Raw genomic sequence first — 27,179 nt, 5'->3', positions numbered from 1 at the left:
TTAAATATGGGTGATATGTTAAACTATGGTAATTATAACACTAATGCAGAATCAGAAGAGCACCAAGAACTGGCATCTGTAACTAAAGCATAAAGCCTTAGTTTAAGTGATGATTTATGATGATGATGAACTAATAGCAGACTTTTTCAGGATTATAGGCATCATAATTACCTAGTAGTGATGATGATGATGATGATAATAATAATAAATTTATTGGATATTTACTATACGACAGGTATTCTTTTAAGCGTTTTACAAGTACTGAGCTATTTAATTACTGCAGTTTAAAAAATTAATAAACAGAAGCTTCAATTAAATAGAGCCCAGGAATCCAGAAGGGGAAGCTTTCATGCCTTGCAATGATAGCAGAGCACAACAGGAAGAAAAAGACTCCTCTTCTTTCCTGGTAAGGACTCAGCCAATGAAAAGCCATGGACTCTTTATTATCGCTCTCCCAACTTCCTTTTCCTCTCTATAAAAGTGTTCTCCTTCCTTTGCCATGAAGGAACTTGCACATGGCTTACCATGGTTGCAGACCCCAAAATGCAGTTCTCTGCTGATCCCAAATAAATCCATCTTTGCTGGAGAAATATCTGGCAGCCTATTTATTTTTAGGTCCGTAGCAGAAAACCCTAAGAGGTAGGTATTATTATGATACCCATCCACAGAAAAGGAAACTGAGGCAAGAGAAGGGTTAAGTAGCTTGTCCAAAGTCAAACTGCCGGTAAGTGGAGGAGTCTGGACCGTAACCACAGTATTAGGGCTCCAGAGCTCTGCTTATCTGCTGGGCTGCCCTCCAAAACCCAGGAAAGGAGTGGGCCTATTCAGAAGCAGCTGGCTCTCATCCGACATGGCTACATTTGTCCTACCACTTTCAACAAGAAAAGTTAAGTAAAAAAAAAAAACGTGATTCTTGAAGTGACACTACACTTCTCTTTCAAGAATGCCTCCTGTTGGATGTTGGAGGTTGAGCCCAAACTGCCAACCAGCTGTGTAAAGAAGGAAATGACCATTCAGATGGATGATGGCTAAACCAACTCCTAGGGTGTGTTCTGTGCAATTCATGCTACATGGATCTTAGTGAAATATGCTTCCTATGCCCAAAAGCAGTAAATCATTGTGCATCTGTGTGTGTGCATATACAAAATGTGTGTGTATTTCATGTGTGTGTATATATACATGTACACACACACACATATATATTTAGCCCAATATCTTTTTAATTTAAAAGATACTATCATCAAAAGGCCATACATAATATATATATATATATATATATATATATATAAAAAACAAAGTCTCCTTCCTAAAATCCACGTTATTCCATGATAGATTTTCACAGCGACTACTATATATATCAATATATTTTTCAAATCTGTTCAGTTATCTATTGGGTAATGCTTTTAGAATTAAAAGATGCCATTAAGATCACAGTCTGAACATTCTACCATTAGGGAGATGTGCTTAGAAATGGTTCAGTGATTTGCTCATTATGATGACTATTTACAAAGATGCCTATTTACATTAGCAATAAATAATCCTGATATCAAAAGAGATAATGGGCACGCACACACCGAGATGCCTGCATGCTCTTAAAATACTTACATGTAGTTTTTCGGTTAGGGCTTTCCCATTAGCAAGTGAAAGTGTGCTCCCTTCAATTTTCTCCACATCGGTCTGGCTTCTGGGGGATGCATCCTTCCATTTCTACAACTTCGGGCCATCCTTCATATTTGTTTGTGTCCTTATTGTTCTTTATGTGCTGTTCAAAAGGGCTTTTTGTCTTAATGCCTTATCCACCACAGAAGACCCAGTTGTCTCTAAAACCAAGATGAGTAATAGATGTACTCCCCAATTCAGCAATGAGCTGCCGGGCCTCATCATTGAGTTTGATTGCTCCATCACCATATGTTCCCATTAAGACTATTGTTTCATCTTGTATGGCCTTCAGAAACTCAATAAATGGGGCCACATTTCCTCCCCACATGTCAAAATATCTGGTGTCTATTAGATCTCCTGTTTTTCCATTTACCAAGGCAACATTGATCCCTCTTCCAACATTATTCTTAACACCACTCATTAAAACATTGTCCTCCAGGCAGAGGCTGCTCCACTTGCCATTTTAAAAGCAAAATGCTTCTCAGGGCAAGCTTTTGAGATCCCACATTTATATCTGGGAGGTTCTGTAGAACGTGCAACTGCGTCCAATGCTTGCAAATAGATTTCCTAAACTTGCATCCATTTTTATTTCAAATACTTGAGAAATAACATAGAATGTCAGCAAAAATACTGCCACAGCTACCACCAACTTTGCAGCACCTGCTACCCTCATGTTTGCTTTTTCGGCCTAAGGCACTTTTCATTAAATAAGCTCCTCCAACTTAGAAGACACCAAAGCTTTAGAAGTGAGCCAAGACCGCCCTCCACAGAGTTCAAATGCAACATACAACTCCATCCCGCCTCTTTAGAGCACTCGGCCCCCATTTCCAACACGAGCTGAAGCCCCTGCGTGCCCCACGTGCCAGCCACTGGCCTGAGCGCCAGGCGCCGCGCCACCCCGCCCTCCACGGAGCCGGAGGACTGCTATATATTTCTTTTTAATCAATGAAGTCTGAGATCAATAGTCATTCAGTTCGACTATTCAACATGTCCTCAAAAGTTTCATTATAAAACTTAAAGCAATTTTCACTCTTAAGTGGTACAGTAGTCCCTCAGTATCTTATTGGTTCTGAGACCCCCTGCGCATACGAAAATCTGAGGATGCTCAAGTCCCTCACATAAAATGGTGTAGTATTTGCATATAACTTATGAACATCCTCCTGCATACTTTAAATCATCTCTAGATTACTTATAATACCTAATACAATGTAAATGCTATGTAAATAGTTGTAAATATAAATACTAAATATAAATATAATACCTAAATATAAATACTATGTAAATAGTTGGTGTGTGGCAAATTCAAGTTTTGCTTTTTGGAACTCTCTGGAATTTTTTTTCCAAATACTGTTGATCCATGGTTGGTTGAATCTGTGAATGCAGAACCCATGGATATGGAGGGCTGACTTTATTTTTAAATTTTACCATGTTATAGAAGAATATAGAACAAATATATACATTCAGAATCACTATTCCCTGATAGGTGTTTTTTTTTTTTTTTTTGCGGTACGCGGGCCTCTCACTGTTGTGGCCTCTCCCATTGTGGAGCACAGGCTCCAGACGCACAGGCTCAGCAGCCATGGCTCACGGGCCCAGCCGCTCTGCGGCATGTGGGATCTTCCCGGACCGGGGCACGAACCCGTGTTCCCTGCATCGGCAGGCGGACTCTCAACCACTGTGCCACCAGGGAAGACCCTGATAGGTTTTTTTAAACACAAGTTTTCAATACAAAAAGAAATACATTATGCAACTCATAACATTACAATGAAATTATTTGGGTAAAGGATTCTCTCATGAAACAGGTCAATACTAGTAGATCCTTCCTCATACCTTATTAGGCAGCAAAAGTTTTGGTTTGTTTGGTTTTTTGTTTGTTTGTTTCTTGAGTAAGGAATCATGATTTAAATCCTAACAACAAAAGAAAAAGAAATAGAAGAACTTATACTGGAATAATGATAACTCAAGAATTTGGAGATGAGAATTAAACTTATTAGCAACAAGCCAAACTTGGGTAAATGAAACTCAAGTAAATACCCCGAGATTTGAAATTAAGGATAATTTAAGATGAAAAAATAATGTAGGGGAGCAAAATCTGCCACCCCAAAATGTGTCTCTCTGGCATGAAGATTATTTTAAGTTGATTTTTTTTTTTATTGGGGTATAGTTGTTTTACAATGTTGTGTTAGTTTCTACTGTGCAGCGAAGTGGAGTTCCCTGTGCTATACAGCAGGTTCTCATTAGTTATCTATTTTATACATATTAGTGTATATATGTTAATTCCAATCTCCCAATTCATCCCCCCCCCTTTCCCTTTTGGTGTCCATATGTTTGTTCTCCACATCTGTGTCTCTATTTCTGCCTTGCAAACCAGTTCATCTGTACCTAGAGACTGTCATACAGAGTTGATTATTTTTAAGAAACAAATGACTCAGGAGGCACTTCTACCTCCCCCTTAACTGCCTAAAAGAATTTAGATACAGGGCCCGTACCAAGAAGGGAGCTATCGCTGTTAGATAACTACATGTGAGGTAGACAGGGAGGAACCTAGTAAAGTCTGTTTGTTAAAATTCCTCACTGTGTCCCATTGTTTCTGCATGGCCCTGCAAACATTTATTTACCAAACATTTGCTCTTTTCATCTTCCTGTGAATTGCTTTCCTTCCCTTTGCAGTCCCAGACCCCTAGCCCCTTCTCCTTAGCCCCTTAGTCAAGAATGACAGATAAACCTCATTTTGCCTGACTGTCTTTAGAATCTCCCATGTTTATATGGATTCCCTATACATACGTAACTAAATTTTGTTTTTTTCTCCTGTTAAGCTGTCTTAATCTCATTTTAATTATTCAACCAGCCAAAAGAACCTAGAAAGGTGGGAGGAAATTACCCCCCCAAAAAAAGTAACAATAATGCATTTCTTTTAACCCTGATCACTTTAAATCCCATGGCTCACACAATACCTTCCTGACTGCTCCAGCCCCCCTATACTCTCTCTCTAAAATCAATACCACTTCCCTCAAATTTATTTCCCTTTGTCACTTTTCTCCAGGTTCTAGGTGGGAATGACTTTTTCTGCCTAAATATCTGATAAATGCCACAGGCATATTTGCAGTGCTTGAGGAACCCAAGGTCTGTACACTGGCAATATGATATGGTGATTTATAATAAGAAATATATATTTGGTTTTTGTCCCCATTTCTGGCACAGAGTTCTTAAAACTCTTAGAATTTCCTAAGTGATGAGAGCGATAAGGTCTCTTTTGTTACGTTAATGAAACACGATTGAAAAGCACCAGGATGGGGGCTGGTTGCCAGTGGAGCCAACCACGTGATTAGAGGGTTGGAACTTTCAGTCCCCCGCCTCCACTTCCCATTCCCACACCTCCCGGGAGGGGAGAGGGGCGGGAATTTGAGTTTATTCACCAACGGCCAATGATTTAATCAATCGTGTCTCTATAAAGAAGCCCCTATGAACACCAAAAATGACAGGGTTTGGAGAGCTTCTGAGTTGGCAAACACGTGGAGATGTGAGGAGAGTGGTGAGCCCAGAGAGGGCATGGAAGCTCTGTGCCCTTTCCACCATACCTTGCCCTATGCATCTCTACCATCTGGCTGTTCCTGAGTTATATCCTTTTTTAATAAACAGGTTATCTAGTAAGTGAAGTGTTTCTCTGAGTCCTATGAGCAGCCCCTCCCAAGGAGGAGGTCATGGGAACCTCCAATCCACAGCCAGTTGGTCAGAAGCACAGGCGACAATCTGGACTTGTGAATGGCATCTGAAGGAGGGGAGGTAGTCTTGTGGAACTGAGCCCGTAACCTGTGGGGATCTGAGGTTATCTCCAGGTAGATAGTGCCAGAACTGAGTTGACTTGCAGGACACTCAGCTGCTGTTGAGAATTGCTTGGTACGGGGGAAAAATACACACTGGAATTGATACCAGAATTGTAGCTGGCCCTCAGTTTTAGGGAGATTTTCACAGGTATCCGTTTAAATGAACTAACAGGAATCAAATTGGGATCTAAAGGAAGGAGGAAGCAGGAGATAAGAGTTAAGAAACTCAGGGGGATGGGGCATCGATAGAGTAGAGGGAAAAAGTATCTTCCTCATAATTTTGCCTGTAATTGGGTCCACCTAAAGGAATCACATGGCCAATCTCTTTGTAAAATAAAGAGGTCTTTGCTAACATGAGAAATCCCCTCACTACCACTGCCTAATTGTTCTAATAAATCTGCAAGTGCTCCAAACGTTACATAATATTTATGACTGGGCAGTGAGTTAAAATATTCTTTGTCCTCACTGACCTTTTATTCATCCCACACTACAAAATGCGAAGAAAACTCCAGATCATGTTGTTTCCCAGCAGTGCACATACATTTTAAGTGGAAATAACTGCATGGTAATTTTACAGCAGGTGAGCTCATCCACAGCAGTCAATCCCTCCTGTTTTAGACGGGAACGAGCCTGCTTGTATTTCTGTAAAACACCCCGCCTAAAGGTGCATGATCAGAATCTTAACTATCTGTGTGTAGCGGGTTCTGCCTGCACCTCTCCTGATCCTCTCACCCTTTCCACTTTGGCGCACACCCACCTAACTTCCAGCCATCAGCACCTGCACTCCTTCTCCTGAGACCTTCCCTTTGGCCTCTGAGGCCTGATTTGGCTGTCCCTGTAACATGCCACAAGTGCCTGGGAATTCATTATTTTCACCCACTTCAGGAGCAGCTCTCAAACAATGACAGGAGTTGACGGATGGGATAACGCTGAGGTACCTATCAGCCACTGCATCCCTGTGTTTCCCAGAGGCATTATGCTCCAGTCATTCACATTTTTACTGGTTTGATAATATGCCCTGTGTTAACTCCTTCTCTTCTATTTCTCACTTCCCTACTCCCTTGCTAGTTATTCCCTTCACTTCGTCCAAAAAACCATTTATACTCAAATCCTTGTCTCCGAGTCAGCTTCCAGAGGAAGCCAAAGATACTACGCAATTTTGCATTTTTCAAAATTAATAAAATGTCTATGAAAGTCACAGTACAGCTCGGAACAAAGCAACTTCTTGACAAACGGTGGACAGATCCAAAGTCTCCAGTGTGACTTCCAGGTAATTCCAGAGACGGTACCCAAATCTCAAAACAAAATTCAGTTTAATCTGGAGCATAAACAGCATGTGCCACGTAGCATTTTCTGGAAGAACGGAAGAACTATGAAATGCAGAGTGAAATTCGGCAATAATGCAAAATCATGACTCTAAAATGGCTGGAAATCATTGCCTACAAGAGGGCCCCATGACAGCTTTCAATCTGGCTGTCACTAGAGCTACTTAAGATGTCAGAGAAGTTGGCAATAAATTACTTATTCATCAATGGTGGAAAAAAATGTAGCTGCCGATCTGTAAAACCACATATCCTTGAAATGGGAAGCAAAGATGGCCCTGGATGGAAACCCAGTAAACAGCAGCTGCCCGGTGAGAACAGCAAAGCTGTGTGTGAGCTCATAGGCCCTGGATTTATTTGCTTTGACATTTTTAAAAGGAAATTTAATTGGATTATGTCTCCTTCTAGTTTAAAATTTTCTACTGTAGTACTGGCCACCAGATGCATGCGGGGAAAAGATTGGGAGCCAATTAAATTCCACGCTTCACTGAAACAAGGTTATTTTTATTCGTCCCAAATGTAAGGCTGATAGAGTCATGTTAGTGATTTCACTCTCTTACTCCCCCTCCGCTCAATCAAAAAAAGGATGTTTTTATCCATGAATTTGTAGAAAGATCCAGTACCGTGTATGGAATTAAAATTGTGGTTTTCTTGGATTTTCTTCCTTCTACTAGGTTGACGTGACCTTGGAAATAATCAAATTAAGTTGACAGAAATCATAAAAACAATGAAATTTCAGTAAAATCAAATGGAAATTAATTTGGGGAAGAAATTTTACAGATACTTGTTGAGATAATCAAGAGCATTCTGATGACATAAGGAAAAGCTCAAAACCAGGAGATTTGCCTATATGCCTATCCATTTCTGTCTTTACTGTAATGCCAGTATTTCACAATTGCTTCTCTTCGCCCTAGACAAAGCTTCAGTAGAGTTGTCATCTGTGTGACTGCAGCTGAAACACAGTTGTAACTTTTAAACAAGAAATCTTTCCTTGAAATTGCATTACGGGGCAAGTAAAGTTTTCAAGTAGACATGGATATTTTTTAGCTTTAGTGATAGCTTTATTCATACAATTCAAGTAGACATCATCCAACCCTTTAAATCACAGTAGACTCTGGAAGTTTCCTACTAGGTCACCGCTTTGTGTTACGTAATGAGTATGTGTTTACCAGTTATTTTTTTAAGTCTTATGAGAATGATTAATAATCTTTTATTTCAACTGTTAAATTCAACTTGAAATATTAGACATAACTTCGCTTACTTAAAGAGTTGGCACTAGCCCCTAACTATATAATCTTGACCTTTAGGAATGCCTTTGAGTCTCAGCTTCCTATCTATAAATTGGGAATGATACTTATTCTCACAAAATGCTTGGGATAATAAAGTGTCACAGGGTATTCCACCCTCTAAATACCAAAAGGAGATCCTCGACAAGTGGGGTGCCCAAAGATATGTCCCAAGGTGTATGCCACTGCCCCCTACTCCCCAGTGCCAAGGCTATATGTCACCCTGTTGTGACGAGGGGAAACTTTAGAGCCAATTGTTAATGCTTCTGCAGCTCTCGTGCTCGTAAAATGAAGCCACATCCAATTTTTCTCAGAAACGTCAAAGGATAAGATGCCAGTCACACAGTGCAAGTTATAAAGTTTATAGGAGAACTGATTTCGTGTTATTTTTAAAAACGTGACTTCTGAGATTAACCAGGCAGGCTCTAAACAGCGGGACCTCTTTTGCCAGTTTTACAGCTACCATCTGTGAGCAAGCACAATAGAATGGAATTGGGGTCTCTAGGCCGTGACAGCACCAGGGCAACATGCTGAGACCACAGATAGTCACATAATGGAGTGAGAATTAAATTACAGCCCCAGTGGCTCACCGTGGGCTGCTGTGGAGGACAGGCAGAGGCCCGGCCAAGGGAGCTCCTGAGAATCCAGGCCACAGGCCACAGTCAACAATCCTGGTGGGTGACAGTCAGCTTCCACCCATCCACACAGGGAAACCTCTCACTGACTCAAAGCTGGACTCGCTACAACCACAGTCCTCTCTGTGAATTTTGCTGCTTTGTTGTTGGTACCCAGGCCTACTAGCTGATGCCATGTAACAATCACATGTAGGTGGAGCCCCATCGGAGTCAGAAGGACCAGTCCTAACATCCAGTAGACCCAGCTTTAGGAGCTGTTAATCTTAAAAGCTGGCTGTGAGGCTTGCTCACTGGAGCCCCAGTCTTTACTCTGGTAACAGACTGTACTGGCTCATCCTCCATTTGCCCCTCAAGATCCATCTTTTGCCCTTCTCACCAAGCTCTCTGCCCTGGGAGACTGACCTCTGTGGACCGCATCACTTCTCGAGCTTCCTTGGTTCTCTGGCTTCCAAATGGGTCCAGCCAATGGGAAGCAGCGAGAGGTCAGGGTATTGATTCCACTTCTCCTCTCCCTGCTTCTTCCCTGCCCAACCACGCTCTTCCACTGGGCTCCAGTAATACCAGTCCCTCCCTGCTTCTCCAGACCCAGGGATGGTAAAGGCTTCCCACTCTAGCTAGGCCCTGGGCACTCCACTGCCCTGATTGGTTCCCTTAACCCTACCCTCTCCTCTGTCAATAGTCCCTGCATTAAATCCATATCCCGACTCCTCTGAGTGGGCCGTGTGTCTCCTGCTAGAACCTCACTGGTACAGGGACTCAGCCTGCTCTGTCCCCTGGTCGTGGCTGAAGGCTTGGTTCAAGCCTGCTGACTGGCCCCCTCTGGTTGCTGAATAGTGCTAACTTCAGGATTCCCCATCACTGTGCTCCCTGTTTTGGAGAGACTCCCTGCTAGAACTCCCTGTGGCGCTGCCCTTCCAATCCCAAGTACTGTGTACCAGACCACCCCCCTACTCAGCCTGTGGTTGGCTAAAGCCCACAGCTAAGCGGCCTCTTTTCATTTCTCAGTAAGATCCCTAGTTCAGGGAAGAGAGCCTGTTGAGGACAACATTCAGCCCGAGAGTAAGGATACCCGGTTCCGAGTGGAGGCTGGTGACTCCTGGAACTTCAGCCAGAGACAGCTTGTCCAGCTCATACACTGGAGGAAGCACGCAGCCGCCCCACTGCTGGCTTCCACCTGGGCCATACTTCCACACAGGAGTTCAGCCTGCCATTCCTTGTTCTCAACAGAACTTTAACCTGTCACGTCACATTCAAGGCTGGGTCACTTTCACAACCTGGTGGATCTTGTCCTGAAGTCCCACATATGATTTTTGGGCTACAGCAGACTCCCTAAGTGTTGGCAATCCCCAAAGCTCGAAGTGAGAGGTTTTCTTTGCCCAACTGGGCCCCACAGACCTACACACCTGGTCCAGCTCCTCTACCACTTCCTCTTCTGCCATAATCACGGCCTCTTCTGGCATAACCTCTTTCTTGTCAGTTCCCTGCCACGGGTGAAAGCTCAGACAATAACAGAGGAGCAGGTGTGTGGAGAAGGCTGTGCCACAGGCCAGGCCTCCAGTTCATACCAAGAATAATCAAGAGTGGTTGGTTGCCAAGACATGATATACCATCCAGAATCCCCTTGAGGAAGGACTTGGTGGCCCAGGTGCTGGGAGACCCCTTCAGGGATTACCTCAGCTACAGAGCTGTCTTGGCTGCAAAGAGCCACATTACCGCAGGTCATACCCCTTTCTAAACCAACCCACAGGGATAAAGTCCAGGCCATTTTGGCCCAACTCAGGACAGCTCTGAAAGGCCATTCTAGCTCCAGAGTTCCCTTCGGACCAGCCAAGGCTGTCTTTGGACCTGCATCGAAGCTCAACTTCTCCCTCTGCCCACTCCTATGTCCCTCCCCTCCCTTCCACAGGTATTGATCCCAAGGACACTCCCAAGTAAATATACTGCACATTAAACCCCATCTGCTTCCTGGAGAACCCAACCTGTGACAGGCTCTGACCCAGAGTGTCTCAGGGCATTATTAGATATTAACATTTAGGTACACTTACATGGTTCAGGAGATACTATACTTTTCATTACTCATTCTACTCTCTGAACTATGCAATATTACGCTCAACCCATTTACACTAAATATTTTCACATAGATTACAGACTCACTGATACCATTCCCAAGCTATCTTATATCCTCTTTAATGGAACGATAGCAAGCTCAGGAGTACCAGAGTGCTTCAGACTCTGGAATTTAGTTAAGTTCTCATTATTGGTTAAATTGATTAGGTACTATTTGATAACTATGTTCTTCCTTTTTTTAAAAAAAAACTGGCTGAAAAAGAACGGCCCTATCCAAATGTCTCCCACAGACTGAACTGCTTCTAGGCTTGGTCATCAGAATTGACAAGAGGCCCTAAGACTAAAGTTCTTTTCACCATAAATGAGTAACAATTGAAAGAGCTGACTTACTGCTAAAGCACAGGCCCTATCTGATGCTACACTGCTGTTCTAACCCTTTTTTTGGGGGGGGGGTACGCGGGCCTCTCACTGTTGCGGCCTCTCCCGTTGCAGAGCACAGGCTCCGGACATGCAGGCTCAGTGGCCATGGTTCACGGGCCCAGCCGCTCCGCGGCATGTGGGATCTTCCCGGACTGGGGCACGAACTCGTGTCCCCTGCATCGGCACGCGGACTCTCAACCACTGCGCCACCAGGGAAGCCCAGCTGTTCTAACTCTTACGTTTAACGATAGAATCACTGATCTTAGTCCTCAAGGCCCAGCCCACTGACTTGAGGATGTAAGACATCTCCATTTTACGAACAACAGTAATAGCTAACATTTAAGCTGTTACTATGGGACAGGTACTGTGATAAGTGTCTCACGTGTATCAATTCAATCCTTACAAGCAACCTGACAGAAGCACTACTTTTATCTCCATTTTTGAGATGGGGCAATGTGAAAGGTTGAATAACTTACACAGTCACCCAGTGAGTCAATCATAGAGCTAAGGATTTGAGCTCAGCTTCATCTGATTCCAGACCTTCTGCTCTACACTATCTCTCTAAAGAACCTGAGGTCCATGGCTCAGTAACTGCCCCAGTTGACAGAGTAGGTAAGAGATGAAATGGGGGAGGGGTGGCTAAAGGGAAAGTGGATCTCTGGCCTTTCCATGCACTGACTCTTCTTCCAACATGGGTGGTGATCCTTTTGTAGGTCCTTAAGTCAATTTAATGGGTAATGAACTATATTCAAAAGAAAGAAAGAAGGCAGGAGGAGAGAAAAGAAAAGAGAAAGGAAAGAAAAAAATCATACATCATCACATGCAGTTAGAATAGTATTGTTTCATGAGACGTTTGGGCCATTGTATATGTGCATGCTGGGTTGCTAGGGAAAAATGTCTTTCTTACTGTAGGTTGTAGTACCAAAAGGTAATTAAATTTCATTCAAGCTCAACAGTCATCAGGAAAATAAAAATTCAAGTAACAAGATACCACGTTTTCAAAGGCGAAAATGTAAAAATAACTTGAATGCCTATCAATAGAGAAATGGATGAATAAATGATTCCATATTCATACTACAGTATTAAAGAATGGCTTAGGTCTACACATATTAAACTAGAGAAATGTCCCATGGTGTACTATTAAGAAAAACACACTGCAGATAAATGCCTGTGGTATGATTATATTTTTGTGCATGAAATGATGAAACCCCCAACCCATAGGTAAACATTTGGGTGGTGGATTGGGTGGAATGGAAAAGGAGAGAAGGAGGAAGTAAGGAAAAAAACACAACAAAGGCCGTTGCTAACTAGCAAAAATAAGTATGTGTATCTCTCAGGATCCCAGAAGAAATAGCAGACATATGCAAACTGTGTAAATTGAGAAGAGTTTAATAAAGAGACTATTTACAAAGTTGTGGCAAGTGTTTAGGAAAAGCAACAAGGGATCCTCCAGACCCTCAGGGACTGTTGCCACCACCTGGGGCTGAAGGGGCACGTGAGGGTGGCTGCCAGAGCCCGGAGTAGACAGCTATGTGGAGAGACCCTCCAGACAGGTACTGTGGCCCTGGGCAGGAGGAGGCAGTCAATCTCTTGTGACTGTCAGGGAGGGAGATGACTTTTATCTCGTCCCACCCTCCACTCTCCTGCTGGTGCGTCCCATTGGCTCCCCCAACTGGAGGCCAGAGGGCTAGGGGTCCCATTGATGAAGCCCGCAAAGATCAGCTGTCTAGGATTCAGAGCAGGGTAGATGAGGTTGGAGAGAAGTCCCAATGGGACAAATGGATGATATCCGACACAGAATACTGTAACATTAAATGAAAAGGTGGAATATAAACTCCATCTATCATTGTTCTTTTTACATGTAAAAATTACATATTTGCATGGATACGAATTAAAAGGTTACCAAATGACAGTATTTATTTGTTTTGTGATAGTATCTTGGACTTTAGTTAATTAAATCCAATATCTTCAATACGATTGTACTTAAATGATTTTTTCCTTTTCCATGCTTTGCGGTAAAACAGACCTGAGTTAAAATTCTAACTCTACCATACCCTGGCTCTTCCCCTAACTTCCTCATCTCTAAAATGGGAATGATAAAAGTATCTACTGTGGGCTTCCCTGGTGGCGCAGTGGTTGAGAGTCCGCCTGCCGATGCAGGGGACGTGGGTTCATGCCCCGGTCCGGGAAGATCCCACATGCCGCGGAGCGGCTGGGCCTGTGAGCCATGGCCGCTGAGCCTGCGCGTCCGGAGCCTGTGCTCCGCAACGGGAGAGGCCGCAACAGTGAGAGGCCCGCGTACCGCAACAACAACAACAACAACAAAAGTATCTACTGTGACAGGGTGGGAGAGTGGCATGGACATATATACACTACCAAACGTGAAATGGATGGCTGGTGGGAGGCAGCCGCATAGCGCAGGGAGAAAGGCTCGGTGCTTTGTGAACAACTGGAGGGATGGGATAGGGAGGGTGGGAGGGAGGGAGACGCAAGAGGGAAGGGATATGGGAACATATGTATATGTGTAACTGATTCACTTTGTTATAAAGCAGAAACTAACATCATTGTAAGGCAATTATACTCCAATAAGGATGTTAAAAAAAAATCTACGATTAAATGAGCGAATAGATTTTGAGGTCTTAGAACAGTGCTTGACACATAGTAAATGCTTTAAAGTGTTTGCTGTTGTTATGGTGACGAAGGGTCGTCAAGAGCCTCCTACAGGGTCTACTTGTCTCCTTGTCCTCTCTCCAATCTACCCACCACCCAACCAGAGCAAGCTCCCTTTAAAGGGCATACCTGATCATGTCACTCTCTTCCTTGAAATTTGTCCACGGTCTGCAGACTTTGTAGGACGATACTCAGACCTCACCCGTGCAGCTGTCTCCAGCTTCATTCATCTCCACTCCTCCCTCTGTGCCTCCATCCCAGCCACACCAATTCTTTCCGGTTCTGCACAAGAGCCGCGTTGTCCCATGCCCTAGAGCCTCTGTTGGGAATGCCTCTGGGCATACCATGCCACTTTTCCTACCTAGCTCTTACTATTCGTCACTGAAATTTCAAGCATCATCTCCCCTAACACTTCCTGTGCCCCCCAACCCTCCTTAAGGTAGCAATAATGACTGTCTCTAGACCCCAGCGCAGAGCATAGAAACTGCTGAGAGTGGATACTTAAACATGATTTGTCTGAGAATTAAATTTATAAATGAATGAGTTAAGTAATTGCCCCAAATTCACTCAGCTACGTAAGTGGCAGAGCCAGAGTTCAGCCCCAGCTCTGTTTGACTCCAAAGGCCATCAGTGTCTCCCAATCATCTGGAAGTTCTAAGGCTGCCTGACACTCCAGAGTAGCTGCATGCCTGAGGGAACTCCCCAAGGGCACTAGACCAGTTCAGGCCAGAATGAGCTGGTCATCAGAGACCGGGAGGAATAAATGCCTCCTTTCTGGGAGTATCAACCACATGACATTTGCTTTATCAAGGGACTTTCCCAAGAAAATCAATTTCTGGAGCATGTTAAAATATAAACAAACCACCACCCACCCACCCACTCCTTAAAGACAATTGGTCCAAAGAGATCTTAGAGAATTCAGACAATTCCACAATGTTGAGAGCATCATCCGATCACATGAACTCTGTTTTCCCTAACCAAGCATTTTCCTACTGAATTTTTATTTTAAATTTGGCCCCACTATGAAATATACATGTCCATACTATAATGTTTCACCCAAGGCAAACCTGCGTGCACAGCCGCAAACACACTGGGGATTCTTGACATATGCACTATTTGAGACTTGCTCTTGTAGCTTATGATGATATTACCAGAATCCCTTGATAACAGTGTTTGTATCTATTTATAACTGTAACCTATTATCCTATTTTCCATATAATTGGATACGACTTGGGTTAAAAAACATTCAGCTGCATAAGAAAAATCACGCTCTTATACAGCAGACGTTCACTCATTATGGAAAGTGAATTAGACTTTAACACAAATACCCAGAAATACATAGTCCTCTTTCCAAAAGCACTGATGTTACTATTTTACATTGAAAAATAATTTTAAGATAAAGGATATTAAAAACACAAGGGAGGTAGCCACAGCTGGTTTTTAAAACAGGTGTTACTTTTACCTCTTTAATGTACCATACTGCTTCCAATTCGGGCATCGGAGTCACTCTCCAGTTCAGGGCACAGAAAAATGACTCGTAATTTATTTGTTTTTCACTGTCTTCAAACCTAAAAATATAATTATAACATATGATTTGACTCAATCTGCAGATTTCAGGACCAAACTGTCAGCTTAAATCCACCATGAAAACATACTACTAGATGTGCTTCAATACCGATATTTTTCTTATTTCTTATTACCTTGTTTTCTGTTTCGAACCCTCCAGAATGTAAATTCTTTGAGAGCAGAGACCTCACACATCTAATTCACCAAAGTATCCCCAGGACCTAGATCAATGCTGGCACATAGTAAGTGTTCAACAAATACTTGTTGCAGTTGCCATAGAAACAAATTAATTTATTCAGCAGCTAAGACTATTGTTATATTTTGTTAACAGTACTGAAGCTCCTCTTAGTTTAACAGGTTGATACTATGTCAGTAAAAATTTTAAAACGTCTTCATTTTTCTTAAATTGTATGCCTTTTAAATCTTTAAAGCAAGCCTAGATTCATTTTGTCTACTAATATATTTTTAGGAAAAATAAAAGGCACTTTAATCATTTATCATGTAGCCATTAAAAGGGGTTATGTAGATCCATATATGTTGTCATGGAAATGTGTTAATAATATATTGTTGAGTGGAAAGGAGGTTATAAAATAGAATGTAGAGTTATGGTCTCACTTTAGGTTTATATTTGTACAAAACAACATTTAAAAAGTCTAGCAACAATACACGGAATTATTAAGAACAGCTACCTGTAGCAAGAGAGATTATAATTTTTGCTTTTTCTTTAGACTTTTCTGTATCATCTGAATAGCTTTAAATTCATAATCAGAAGATATTAAGCCCATTTTCGTTTTGAAAAACAACAACAACAACAAATGATTACCCTGCACCATAAAACTGTAGGTCAAAAATAACTAATCTGTTTGACTGCTATTTCCTAATTATGGAAATTGACTTAAATTTATCCTTAACCATAATAGAGTTTTGGCAATTAAGACCCCCAAATTTCAAGACAATTGCTATAATGACCTAAACACAGACAAAATACTTCTTACTGTAATACCTCAATGCTATTTTTCTATTCTGAATTTGACCACCTCTGGCAATTTCTAAGGCTAAATACATACTGGTTATGTAACACGATTTTTTTGAAGAAAAAGACAAAGGTGGTCACTAAGGCACTGTTACAAGCACCCTGCTCCAGGCTCCTGCCCTTCTCTCAGGACCTCTAACTCAACACGCCCCTCCAACCAGCAAGTGAGGTGCGCAAAGTTACTACTGCAAGGATGAACAGAGGATAATTAATTATAAGAAAACTCAGTGATAACAGAAGCAGGAAAAAAAAACCTATTCATAATCAGTCAAAAGGCTTTTCTCTTTTTTTTAATCAAAGCATGAAGAAAATAATAGCTCGTATTTATAAACTAATAACAATTAGCAGCAATAAATTAAATGTTACGTGATGAAGTTACATAGACTCATTAAGCTAAACAAAGTAGAATAAACAGAGTGATCAGAAGAGGGGAAAGGGAATTCAGTCATTCTTTTGTGTACATTTTCTTTGGCCAAGGATTCTGGGATACAACTCCAGTATGCTGCCCCCTACCACTGTTTATCCTTTGAATTTTGGCTCACTCGTCATTTGAACTCCTTGAAAGGACATGTTCTGTTTATGGAAATATTTGTAGCCAAAATGCAGGACCATTATATCTTTTATTTGCATGTGTTTAGGGAGAAGAACTAAAACTCAATCAATTAAAGATATTTTGTAAGAAACTCCTTTAACATGGTGCATCGAAGAAAAGTATTCCCTAATACTCTGAATAGGAGCTGAGGTCACAGAATGAGATCATGGAGGGCCTTTGACTTTCATACTAAGGACAACTAAGAGCCATTGGAGTATATTGTATAGAACAGTTACTAGATCTAAGTTATATTTTCTGAAGATCACTCTAGCTGATATATTGCAACTACAATGTAGGGGCAAGGCCAAAGTGGCAAGGGCAGTTAGCGGTCTTCTGCAGTAATCCGGACAAGAGATAATGGTGGCTTAGGTGACAGTGGTGGCAGTGGAGGGAGGGCAGTGAGGAGTGGTGAAGCCTGAATATATTTTGAGTGTAAGACTCCTGAAGGATTGCATATAGTGTATAGGGGAGGTGAGGGGGAGAATGAATAGGAACGGATTCAGGACAACTCCCAGGGTTTTACTTGAGCAACTGGAAAAACAGAGTTGCCCGAACTGAGATGGGAAGGACTGCAGGAGCTACAGGTTGGGAGAAAGACTGGGAGTTTGGTTTTGGATGTGTTACATTTTGATGGGAAGTGAGCAGTTGGGTATATGAGTCTGTAGTTCAGGGAAGATGTTTGAGGTAGAGATAGAAATGTGGGAGTCATTAGCATATAGATGATATTTAAACCCACCAGACTGGAAGACTGAATGAGGTCACCAATGAACAAAATTTCTTCATCTGTTCCTACAATACAGAATTTAATTGTTGGTAAATTCCCATCACATCAATGACAGGAGGCACGTATTGAATCCTAGAGGTTTCAGAAGTATAATATCCCAGTAATTTGGGAACCAGTCAAAAGACTACCAAACAGATTTAGAATTACACCATCCCTCATACACAGTCCACTAACCAGTCCTCAAGGTTCTACCACCATAGCATATCACAAGTCTCTTTCTCTCCATCTTTTCTACTATTCACTAATTCGAAGCCACCATCATCTCTCACCTGGATTACAGGAATAGCTTTTGTATCTTGGTCTTGCTGCTTCTATTCTTACCTTGCTGCAAACCATCCTCCACCAGAATGATCTTTCTAAAACATAGATGTGATCAATTACTTCATTGTTTACAACTGTGCAATGGCTTTCCAATCCACTTAGAACGCAAGCTGAACTCCTTACCAGGGTTTATAAAACCGCACATAATCTGGTCCCTGCTGACCTCTCTGACCTCCTCTGAAAACTCTCTCCTGTTCACAATGTTCCAGGTACACCAGCTTTCTTCTTGCTCTCTGAGCATACCAAGATCGTTCCCAGCAATGCAAGGCATTTGCACCTTCTGGTTCCTTTGTCTGGAAAGTCTCAATTCCAAAGTCTCAATTCAAAGGCCTCAGAAAGGCCTTCCTGCAGTTCCTCTTACCTAACCGAGTCCCCATGCCTAAGTCTGCATTTGCCCTGGATCATGGCACTGGATGGTACAGGAAAACTTCTGGAAGTCACCACTGGAAGTCCTATTATCACACCTCCTTACCAATTCGTCTTATATTTACTCATGCTCACCTGTTAACCCTGGGCCCCCAGCACTCTTTCCTGCCCAACTCATGATATGTCAGACTCAACACATCTAACAATTTACCCATCTCAAAAGATATTTGGGAAGGATATTCCTGAATCAAATGATATTCGGGAAGGATCAAAGGCTGTAAATGAAAGAGTACACAGCTTAGAAATGATGTACAAAATCTTTCTGAGGAAAAATGTTTGAAAGATTTAATCTTTCCAAAGTCCCAAAGCCAGGCCTCAGGGAAGAGTTGAGTCAATGTGGTAAAATACTCCAAGTTTCTCTTTTCAGTTCTGTCTTGGAGGATTTCAATGGATATGGGAATCCCCCCAAAAGGAGCAAGGGAGAAAAGAACAAAGAATCTTTCAATTAAAAGGGATAAAATTAGCCAATGCTTCTTGGAAGAATTCTTTGCTCTTGGGAAGTGGATAGAGTTGCAGTAAATCACGATGGGTCACTCACAAATATTTATCTCCCTTTCCCACCAAAATCTCACCAAAATGACAACAAAGAAATAAAAATAGGTGATAACCCCCAATGGCAAAGATAGCTGGAAAACAAGGCAACAGTGGACAAGAGATTTCAAAATCGTTTGCAAGATGGAAATCAGACTAAGGATTGGTAACTGGCTCGGCAGAGCTGAGGAAGGGAAGCTGAACTCGAAATGTCCATGGCAGAGGCAGGGGGCACTTAGAGATTAGCCAGTGTGGCCCACAAAACTTCTGAGAGGCTCAGCGATTACAGACTCCAGGTGCCAATAAAGGCAGGGATACGGTGGGGGCCGGATAACAGGACTGTTTGAAAGCCTAAATAAAGCAAGAGCAGCTGAACCCTCAGGTATCTCCTTGTATACTGTACTCTTCCCTACAGGGGAGTGAGGCTTGTTCTCCAGAGAAATTCAACAAAAGCAGTTCTAGTCTTGGGGAGAGGAAGCATAATGGAGGGTAGAGAAGAACATTACACACTATACTGAACTTGGGTCTCAGCCCCTTTCCTTCTCCTTTTCTGTTTCCAGAACACCAGTGGCCATACTTAAATTCTCTTCCTTTCCCCTATCCCACCCTCCCTCCTAGCCCCGCAGGAGAAGATAGGATTCTCCTCTCAATACTCTGAATGGCCCCAAATTGTGGCTTCTGGGGATTACCTAATGAAAATGTGGGCTAGGAGATGACTCATGCAGTGAAACCCACTAATCAACAAGACCCACCCCCCAAAGCTTCCAACATTAAGGACAGAAGTCAAAACGGCAACAGGAAAAAAAAAAAAGGTATCAAGCAACATAGATAATTCAGGTAGCAGAGGGAAAGATGTGAGATAAGAGGATATATTACACCCACGAAAAAAGAACAGAAGACTAAAAATAGGAACCAAAAGTGTGCTCTTGGAATAAAAAACATGACAGTAGTAAATAGATGCAGAAGAAGGGGTGGAATGTAAAGTTGAGGAAACCCCTTAGTAAGGACATCATAATGACAAAGAAAAGTTGGGGAGAGAACGATCCAAATTCAAGAGAGCCAAAATCTTAATGATAGGAGTTCTCACAAGAGAAAAATAAAAATGGAGGAAAGGAAATTATTTTAAAATTAATGGAAAATTTATCAGAGCCAAAGGACAGAGTCTCCAGACTGGAAGGGCCCATAAACTGTTAAGCACAATGAATCTATATACAGACACACACACACACACACACACACACACACACACACACACACACACACACACACACCACAAGCCCCATCATGAACTTCCAGAGCACCAGGAATAAAAAGACGATCCTAAGAGCATCCAGAAAGAACACCAGTAATGGGAATCAATATTATGCTAAATTCTCAAGCATCGTAACAGGAAGTAGTAGCAGTATCTAAAAATGAGAAATCCAGAAATAGCAGTACGTACATGCTATTTAAAGGTCTGCAGAAACAGCTAGAAGGACTGAAAGGCTGTTTCTTGAGAACGGGTCTGGGAGGTGGGGAGAGATGTGGCTGGAAACTGCTGTTGTCGGAATAAGCTTTTTAGAATGATTTGATTTTTTTTTTTTTTTTACTATAAGCATGTATCCGTTTGGCATAAATAAAAATGTAAGAAGTGTAAAAAGCAGACGAGAGACCTTGAAGCGTGCTTTCCAAGGTGGTGAACTTATACAAGTCAGACTTGGCAAGGCAGGAACACCACTCGTTGGGAGCATGTCCCGGTTTTCCTCCATGCTCCAGAACTCAGCACAGAGCTTCCTCCCCTGGACCACTGATACAGTGGGATTTTTCACGCCCTCATTTGCTACTATACACTACATCTACTATACGCTACCGTTAGATCAGGTTGTGAGAGAGAAAAGACTAGGATACAAAGGAGTGTTGCAGCTCTAAAAACAGTCCAGGTTGGAGAAGGAGCTGAGAGGGAGAAGTTTGGAGACGGAGAAACGCTTGACTATTAGGGGAGTGAAGACAAGTAGGTCAATTTCCCCTGAATACTATCTCCCCAGCCGTCCCTCCTGCCTCATGACTACAGGTAATCATTCACCAAATCCTCTCCATCCTTTCAAAGTATTTTGGAAAAGCCCATGAATCGTATAGAAAATGGATCTCCTTACTTCAGGGTCGTGCTGTGCTTCTGATCAAAAATGTTAGCATCCTGGTTTTCCACCTGAATCCCCTACTTCGCTCCTTGCCAAATGACATTTGACTCTTGCTTAGACTCTGATTCATGGTCAAAGGACAAAGACTTGCCACTATGGAGGAAATTCTTTTGAAAAGGCTGTGAAGGCGATTCCAAAGAAGAGCTTTCTATGGCGACATTGTTGGAATCAGCGCACAGCCTTCCAGGGGGACTGCCCTAAAGGGCAACACTAATTCTGGCTTTCAAGTGTGTCGATGCTTGTTAAAAAGTCAGCCTCCTTACTTTAAAGTGCCAGCTCACAGTGCTAAAGTGTTTTCCTAAAACCTCCATAAATTCTTCTTTCCCTTTGATACTTGGGCAAGCCGCCATTTCCTTCCCTACACAAACTAAAGGAAGAAGAGGGAGGGAAGCCGATTTCTCCGCTTCTCCTCTAGATAATAATGAACCGCAAGCAGGCTTCCCAATGCCTTGCTAGGTGGGAGTTCTAAGAAGTGAGTCTAACGTGTCATTTGACAGGTACTCCTGGTCCCCCTCCCAAAAATGATGAATGGCTTGAAAACCGCAGAAGCCATCCATCTCCTTGCTGTGGGGAATAATCCTGATCTGCTTTATTTCCACCATCTGTGGAGGTAATAGGCGCAGCAGCTGTATTCTGCTGAAGAGTAACATGGGTCCCCCTCTGCCGCAAAGGCCATCTCATAACTTAGGGGAACGGGCTGGCGGCAGGACCAGGGCTGAAAGGGAGGGAGGGTAGTGAAGACAATTTTTGACTCACTTGGTTGTGTTTGGTTTCAGTTCATTACCCAACAAACCCAGGGGTGCACACTGAAACACCTGGTGAGAGTCTTAAAGACCAGACACTTAAGGAAAAGAAGTGGAGCTCTAGGCCACCCTACCCCGATGGCCACAAAAACTTAGGAGTCGGCAAGATGGCGCTGCCCAAGTTGCCAGTGAGTTAACTCCTGTGATCTCAAATCGCCAGACCTCTAAATTCCAATTGTGAGCCCAGCACAGATCTCCTTAGGGACCAAATCACCTTATATTTGAAAAGGTAGAAAGCATCTGTGTGTGTGTGTGTGTGTGTGTGTGTGTGTGTGTGAGAGAGAGAGAGAGAGAGAGAGAGAGAGAGAGAGAGAGAGAAGGAGAGGGACAGAAGAGGGTTTCTCTCTGAAAACTTCCCAGTGCACCAAACACTCTGCAACATTAGCAAGCACGTGGTTCAACCCTTGCCCCTCAGCTTCACTGCCACGTATTGTTGGGTGAAATCACTTGAGCCCCAACCATGCCTCTGGGAGGGGGGCAGAGGGAGAGGCTGGGTAGAGTATAATGAGATGATTTTAAAGCCCTGTTAACTTTTTCCATTTTAACTGATATTTCTGGATGAGGCACCAGCTCTCTTGGGAGGCCAGTTCTAAGGCATTCCATGGAGCCCAAAGACAGCTGTAAAAGACTAGCTTGGGGCAGAGCTGCTGGGGAAAGAGTCGCACTTGAATTTCCAGCTATTCCAAGTCCCAATTCGGAAGGCTACAATTAGGGGAGGAGGCTGCCTCTTTACTCCCCAGTCCCATCAGGAACACAGTATGGAATGACCTCAGAATACTCCCTACCTCTTATGGTTTGAGAACCAGGATTTCTTGCTTATTAGTACTGAGGACATATTAATACCCTAATGAAGGCGGAGAGGGGTTGACTCCATTTACAGGGATCACCTGGGCAGAAGGCAGTAGGGCTGGACTTCAGAAGCAGCTCTGCTAGAAATCAAGCCCATGTGTTTCTCCCCGCTGCCCAGTGTACCAGCACAGGACAAGTCTCCGGGATTGCAAAGGTGAACGAGATATCGTTCCTACCCCTAGGAGCTCAGATAGAAACAAAGGTTTAGGGTATCTTAGGGAGCTGTCATTTTAATTCCATTACAGATCCATTCAGGCCTGAAGCAAGCTCTTTGAGTGAGAGAGTCTCCTTATACCTCAACGTTTGCACCCATGAAATGAGGTATCATGCCTACCATCCACTAAAATGTACCTTTTAATGGGCTCAAGGATTTACAAGACATTCTAGGGCCCTAGGCACTATGTCAATACAGAGTGCCACTCCTATTATGAACGGGTAGTAGCTACCACTATCGAACATTTAAGTCTGATGCTCTGTGCATTAGTGAAACGACTTCTGACTTCATTTGGCAAGTAAAGTGACCTCATACCAGCTACCACAGCACAAACTGACAGGGGCTGGGTAACCAGATGTGAAGAGATTTTGAAGTGCTGATTCCAGCAGGACTCGTGCTCATAAGGAAAAGACCTAACTGAATCACAAGAAAAATGGAAATGGAGTAGAGGCGAAATCTTCGTACCCACATGCCGGGTCAGGAGAAATTCACAGGTAACAATCTGGAGTGGGTGAAAGAAATCATCCGAATCTTTAGCCACGTAGGTTTTCATCTCCTGATCTGAATTCACACAGCAGCGGGGCTCTACAGATGCTCAACAGCTGCCCAGCTCCATCCCAAGGCAGGTAAAACTGCCCCTGGGCAGAGTGTGTGCTGAACCAAGTCAACAAACTCCGGGCCTGTCTCCCACGGGAGACTGCAGACGTCAGAGGGGCTCTGGCTTAGCGTGCCACAGGAGGGCTGTGTAGAAAGAGAGTCTGGTCAAGGCTCTGGAAAGCCCTGTAGAGTCTGTGGGGAACAATAAGAATGCAGAATATAAATGTAAGCTGCAGGCTGATGGGCCCATTAGGAATTAGGGCAGTCTTTGAAAGGAATCTGCGGAGATGATGCAAAACACCAAGCATGTGACCCAAATCGTGGCAGGGCATATTGGAGGGAGAGGGGAATGGGAATGAGACATTTTCTAATCTGATTAGTCTGAAGTTTCCCCTGAGTGTGGAGAAGGGTCAGTGCACAATTAGAGGCAAAGTTAGACTGCTTAGCGGCTCAGAGGGATGACCTCCTCAGAGCTAAGCCGGGCTCAGAGGCGGATGTGATCTGAGACTGAACCGGCTTCGCAACGAGTTGGGGAATCGTCTTTCTGCCTTTAATGTCAAATCGTCAAGGCAAAGACAAAACAGTCTGCTGAGAGGATGAGAGGATGATGACTTGGTGGCCTCAGTGCTGGATAGGAAACATCTAGGTCCCCCGGAGGCCAGGCTCCCACATTACTGGACTTTCCAGGACAACTCATCCTCGAGGCCATCAAGAGATAATCTAATAAACATCCGCAGCTTCCTGACTAGAAGACAGCTTAATGTGTGAAAGGCATTCAGATCCAACTGTTTAAAAACAAGGCTTCCTCTATGTGGAAGGATGCAGGTCTCTTCCAGTTCATTTCTAAGTCAGAGTGTGTGGTCTACGGTCCCTGATGGAAACTCCTCTCCTAGTCCCCAGTCAGTACTTAGTACCAGGTGCTATGGCACTGGGGAATTTATGTACGTTATCTCAAGTCACTCTGAGAACCGCGAGGAAGTAGGTGGTGTTATCTCATTCTAGAGGTAAGGAATCTGGGGTTCAGGCAGGTCAAAAATCTTGCACAAGATTACACAGCTAGCAAGTAGATTCAAAGAATATAGGAGACAAGGCAGGGGTAAAACTGTCAAGATGTGACAGGCCACTGCTTATTTTTAGGCAGTAAATCAAACAGGTTAGAAGCAGGTCTCTGTATCTAAGTGGATCAAATGTCTAGTCACAAGTCTTCATTACAAGGTAAGAGACAAAAAAAGGAAACATAAATAGTGCGGTGAGAATCCTTAGGAGGAGATAATCACCGCCAGGCAAGCAAATCCAAGAGGGCTTCATGGATACGGTGCTATTTGAAACGGGTCATAAAGAACAAGCTTTCAGCGGGTGAAGAAAATTGGAAGCTAGTTCCTACTGAAGAAACAGCAAGAGAAAAGGCAAAAAAGTGGGAATGCAGGAGGAATACATGTGAAATGCTAAATGAGCCATTTGGCTGGACTGTTGGGAATGAGAAGACGAGCTTTGGGAATGTGATAACTGTGGAGAAACTGAGCTCCTAAGCCTGCCTATTTCATCTCAGGTCCTTTACACCGGGATGGCCTATTTATCCCTCATACTGCTGCTAGCAAATGAAAGCAAATAGAGCTGATAGTCTAGAAGATAACCCCAGGTCAATCCAATGCATATACACACATCCAACTGAATTGGCCTCTTCTTGATTCCCCTCCTGATACCTTGGACTCTAGTTCTCCCACATGGGATTTAGTTTTGTCTGCTTCCTTTTGTTTCTTTTTTTGTCTCAGATGAGGACTCCCCACTCCAGCCCCTGCTTGAGAATAAATGCCCTAGTGGCAACCCTAAGCCCCACAATGGAGAAGGGGGAGAAGGAGCTCAAAGCTAAGGAGTTTGGTCATTCCTCAGAGAACAAAAAAATGGTACAGAAGGCTTATGAATAGAAGAGTGACACTATGATATTCTTGCTCTTAGAAGGTACTCAGCTGCAAGACATAAAGATGGATTTAAAAATTTAGAGGCCATTGGAAGAAAGACCAATGTGGAAGCCCTGCCAACAGTCAAGAAGGAAGGTGGGTCAGAACAAGAGTGAAGATGGCGGGAATGGAGGGGAGAGAGTAGATGCAAGGAGTAGAAAGGAGGTAGGACTGTCAAGACATTCTAATCTACTGGCTAGTTGTAGACAATAATTCAAAATGGTTAGAAGCAGAAGATGTGCATTTTAAAGGTTCAGGGGTTAAGTCACAGCTCTTCTTTTTCTAGACTACGTGACTTTAGGCAAAATTTTATCTCTCTAGACCTCAGCATCCTCTTGTAAGATAGGATAATAGCTCTGACCTCACCAAGTTGTCCTCACAAAGTAAATGAGGTAATGTATTCAAGGCAATGATAACAATGCCTAGAACACAGCCCCAAATGTCAGAATTATCAAGATAAGTATGCTGGGGGGGGGGCTGGAGTCATGCCACGGTAAGCATAAAAGATGACCAGAGTCTGGGTGGCTAGGAGGGTGGTGCCAGGAAGTCAAGAGTCAGGTTCAGTACAAGAAGTGAGGTGTTTCAGAAAGCAGTTGACTGTGCTTCCCTTTTGCAACATCAGAATCTCTGCACTTTACATCTAGTGTTCTAGCAGGACAGAGCTCTGTGCTAATAACACGAGGTGCTCTTACTGCATGTCCGTAGCCATTAGAAACTACTGCTTTGAAAAATCTGCCCTAAATTTTACATCTAAGACTCTCATAACCAATGAGTTTGTACATTTTCATTTTGTCCCAGGAATCTGTGTGCATATAAGTATATCTTAATGTTAAAAAGATAAAATGATACTTCATAATAGGCTCCCTAACATTCAAAATCATGACTCAGTTTTCCTTTTTAACACTTAAATGGAGATGTGTCATTGGTAATAAATAAAAAGTCAAGGGTAAATCAAGGGCAATTAAAGGTAGATGTAAAACCAGGAATAGGGCTTCCCTGGTGGCGCAGTGGTTGAGAGTCCGCCTGCCGATGCAGGGGACACAAGTTCGTGCCCCGGTCCGGGAAGATCCCACATGCCGCGGAGCGGCTGGGCTCGTGAGCCATGGCCGCTGAGCCTGCGCGTCCGGAGCCTGTGCTCCACAACAGGAGAAGCCACAACAGTGAGAGGCCCGCGTACCGCAAAAAAAACAAAAAACAAACAAACAAAAAACCAGGAATAGTCTCTGAAACAAAAATATGCAGGACATTGCCCATGAGGGTGGAGTTCTCACTTACCTGGAGAGTAAGGATCCCAGAAGATCATCATTCAAAGGTAATCAGGAGGACCTGCACAGCCTTTTGATGTCTTTGCTGGGTAATAATTTTTCCCTGCATTAAAACAAAGTAAACGGGCTTGTATATACTTTGTGTCTCTTGAGTAACAATTACACTCTATAGGAAAGAAA

At 43.1% G+C, this 27,179-nt stretch overlaps 1 protein-coding gene and 1 pseudogene across 1 annotated transcript in view; both read right to left on the bottom strand.

The window, feature by feature from the left end:
• LOC115841202 (protein FAM3C-like) overlaps nt 1-2,356 on the bottom strand; it is an 89,802-nt pseudogene extending 87,446 nt beyond the window's left edge.
• EFHC2 (EF-hand domain containing 2) overlaps nt 1-27,179 on the bottom strand; it is a 203,088-nt gene that overhangs the window by 2,693 nt on the left and 173,216 nt on the right. Inside the window, 3 exon segments of the mRNA XM_060292248.1 lie at nt 10,190-10,191; nt 15,346-15,451; nt 27,010-27,102. Coding sequence (XP_060148231.1) covers nt 10,190-10,191; nt 15,346-15,451; nt 27,010-27,102 — 201 coding nt within the window.

Source organism: Globicephala melas, chromosome X (genome assembly GCF_963455315.2).
Source record: "Globicephala melas chromosome X, mGloMel1.2, whole genome shotgun sequence".
NCBI classification, from domain to species: domain Eukaryota; kingdom Metazoa; phylum Chordata; class Mammalia; order Artiodactyla; family Delphinidae; genus Globicephala; species Globicephala melas.
This window is presented reverse-complemented; position numbering and strand designations above follow the sequence as displayed.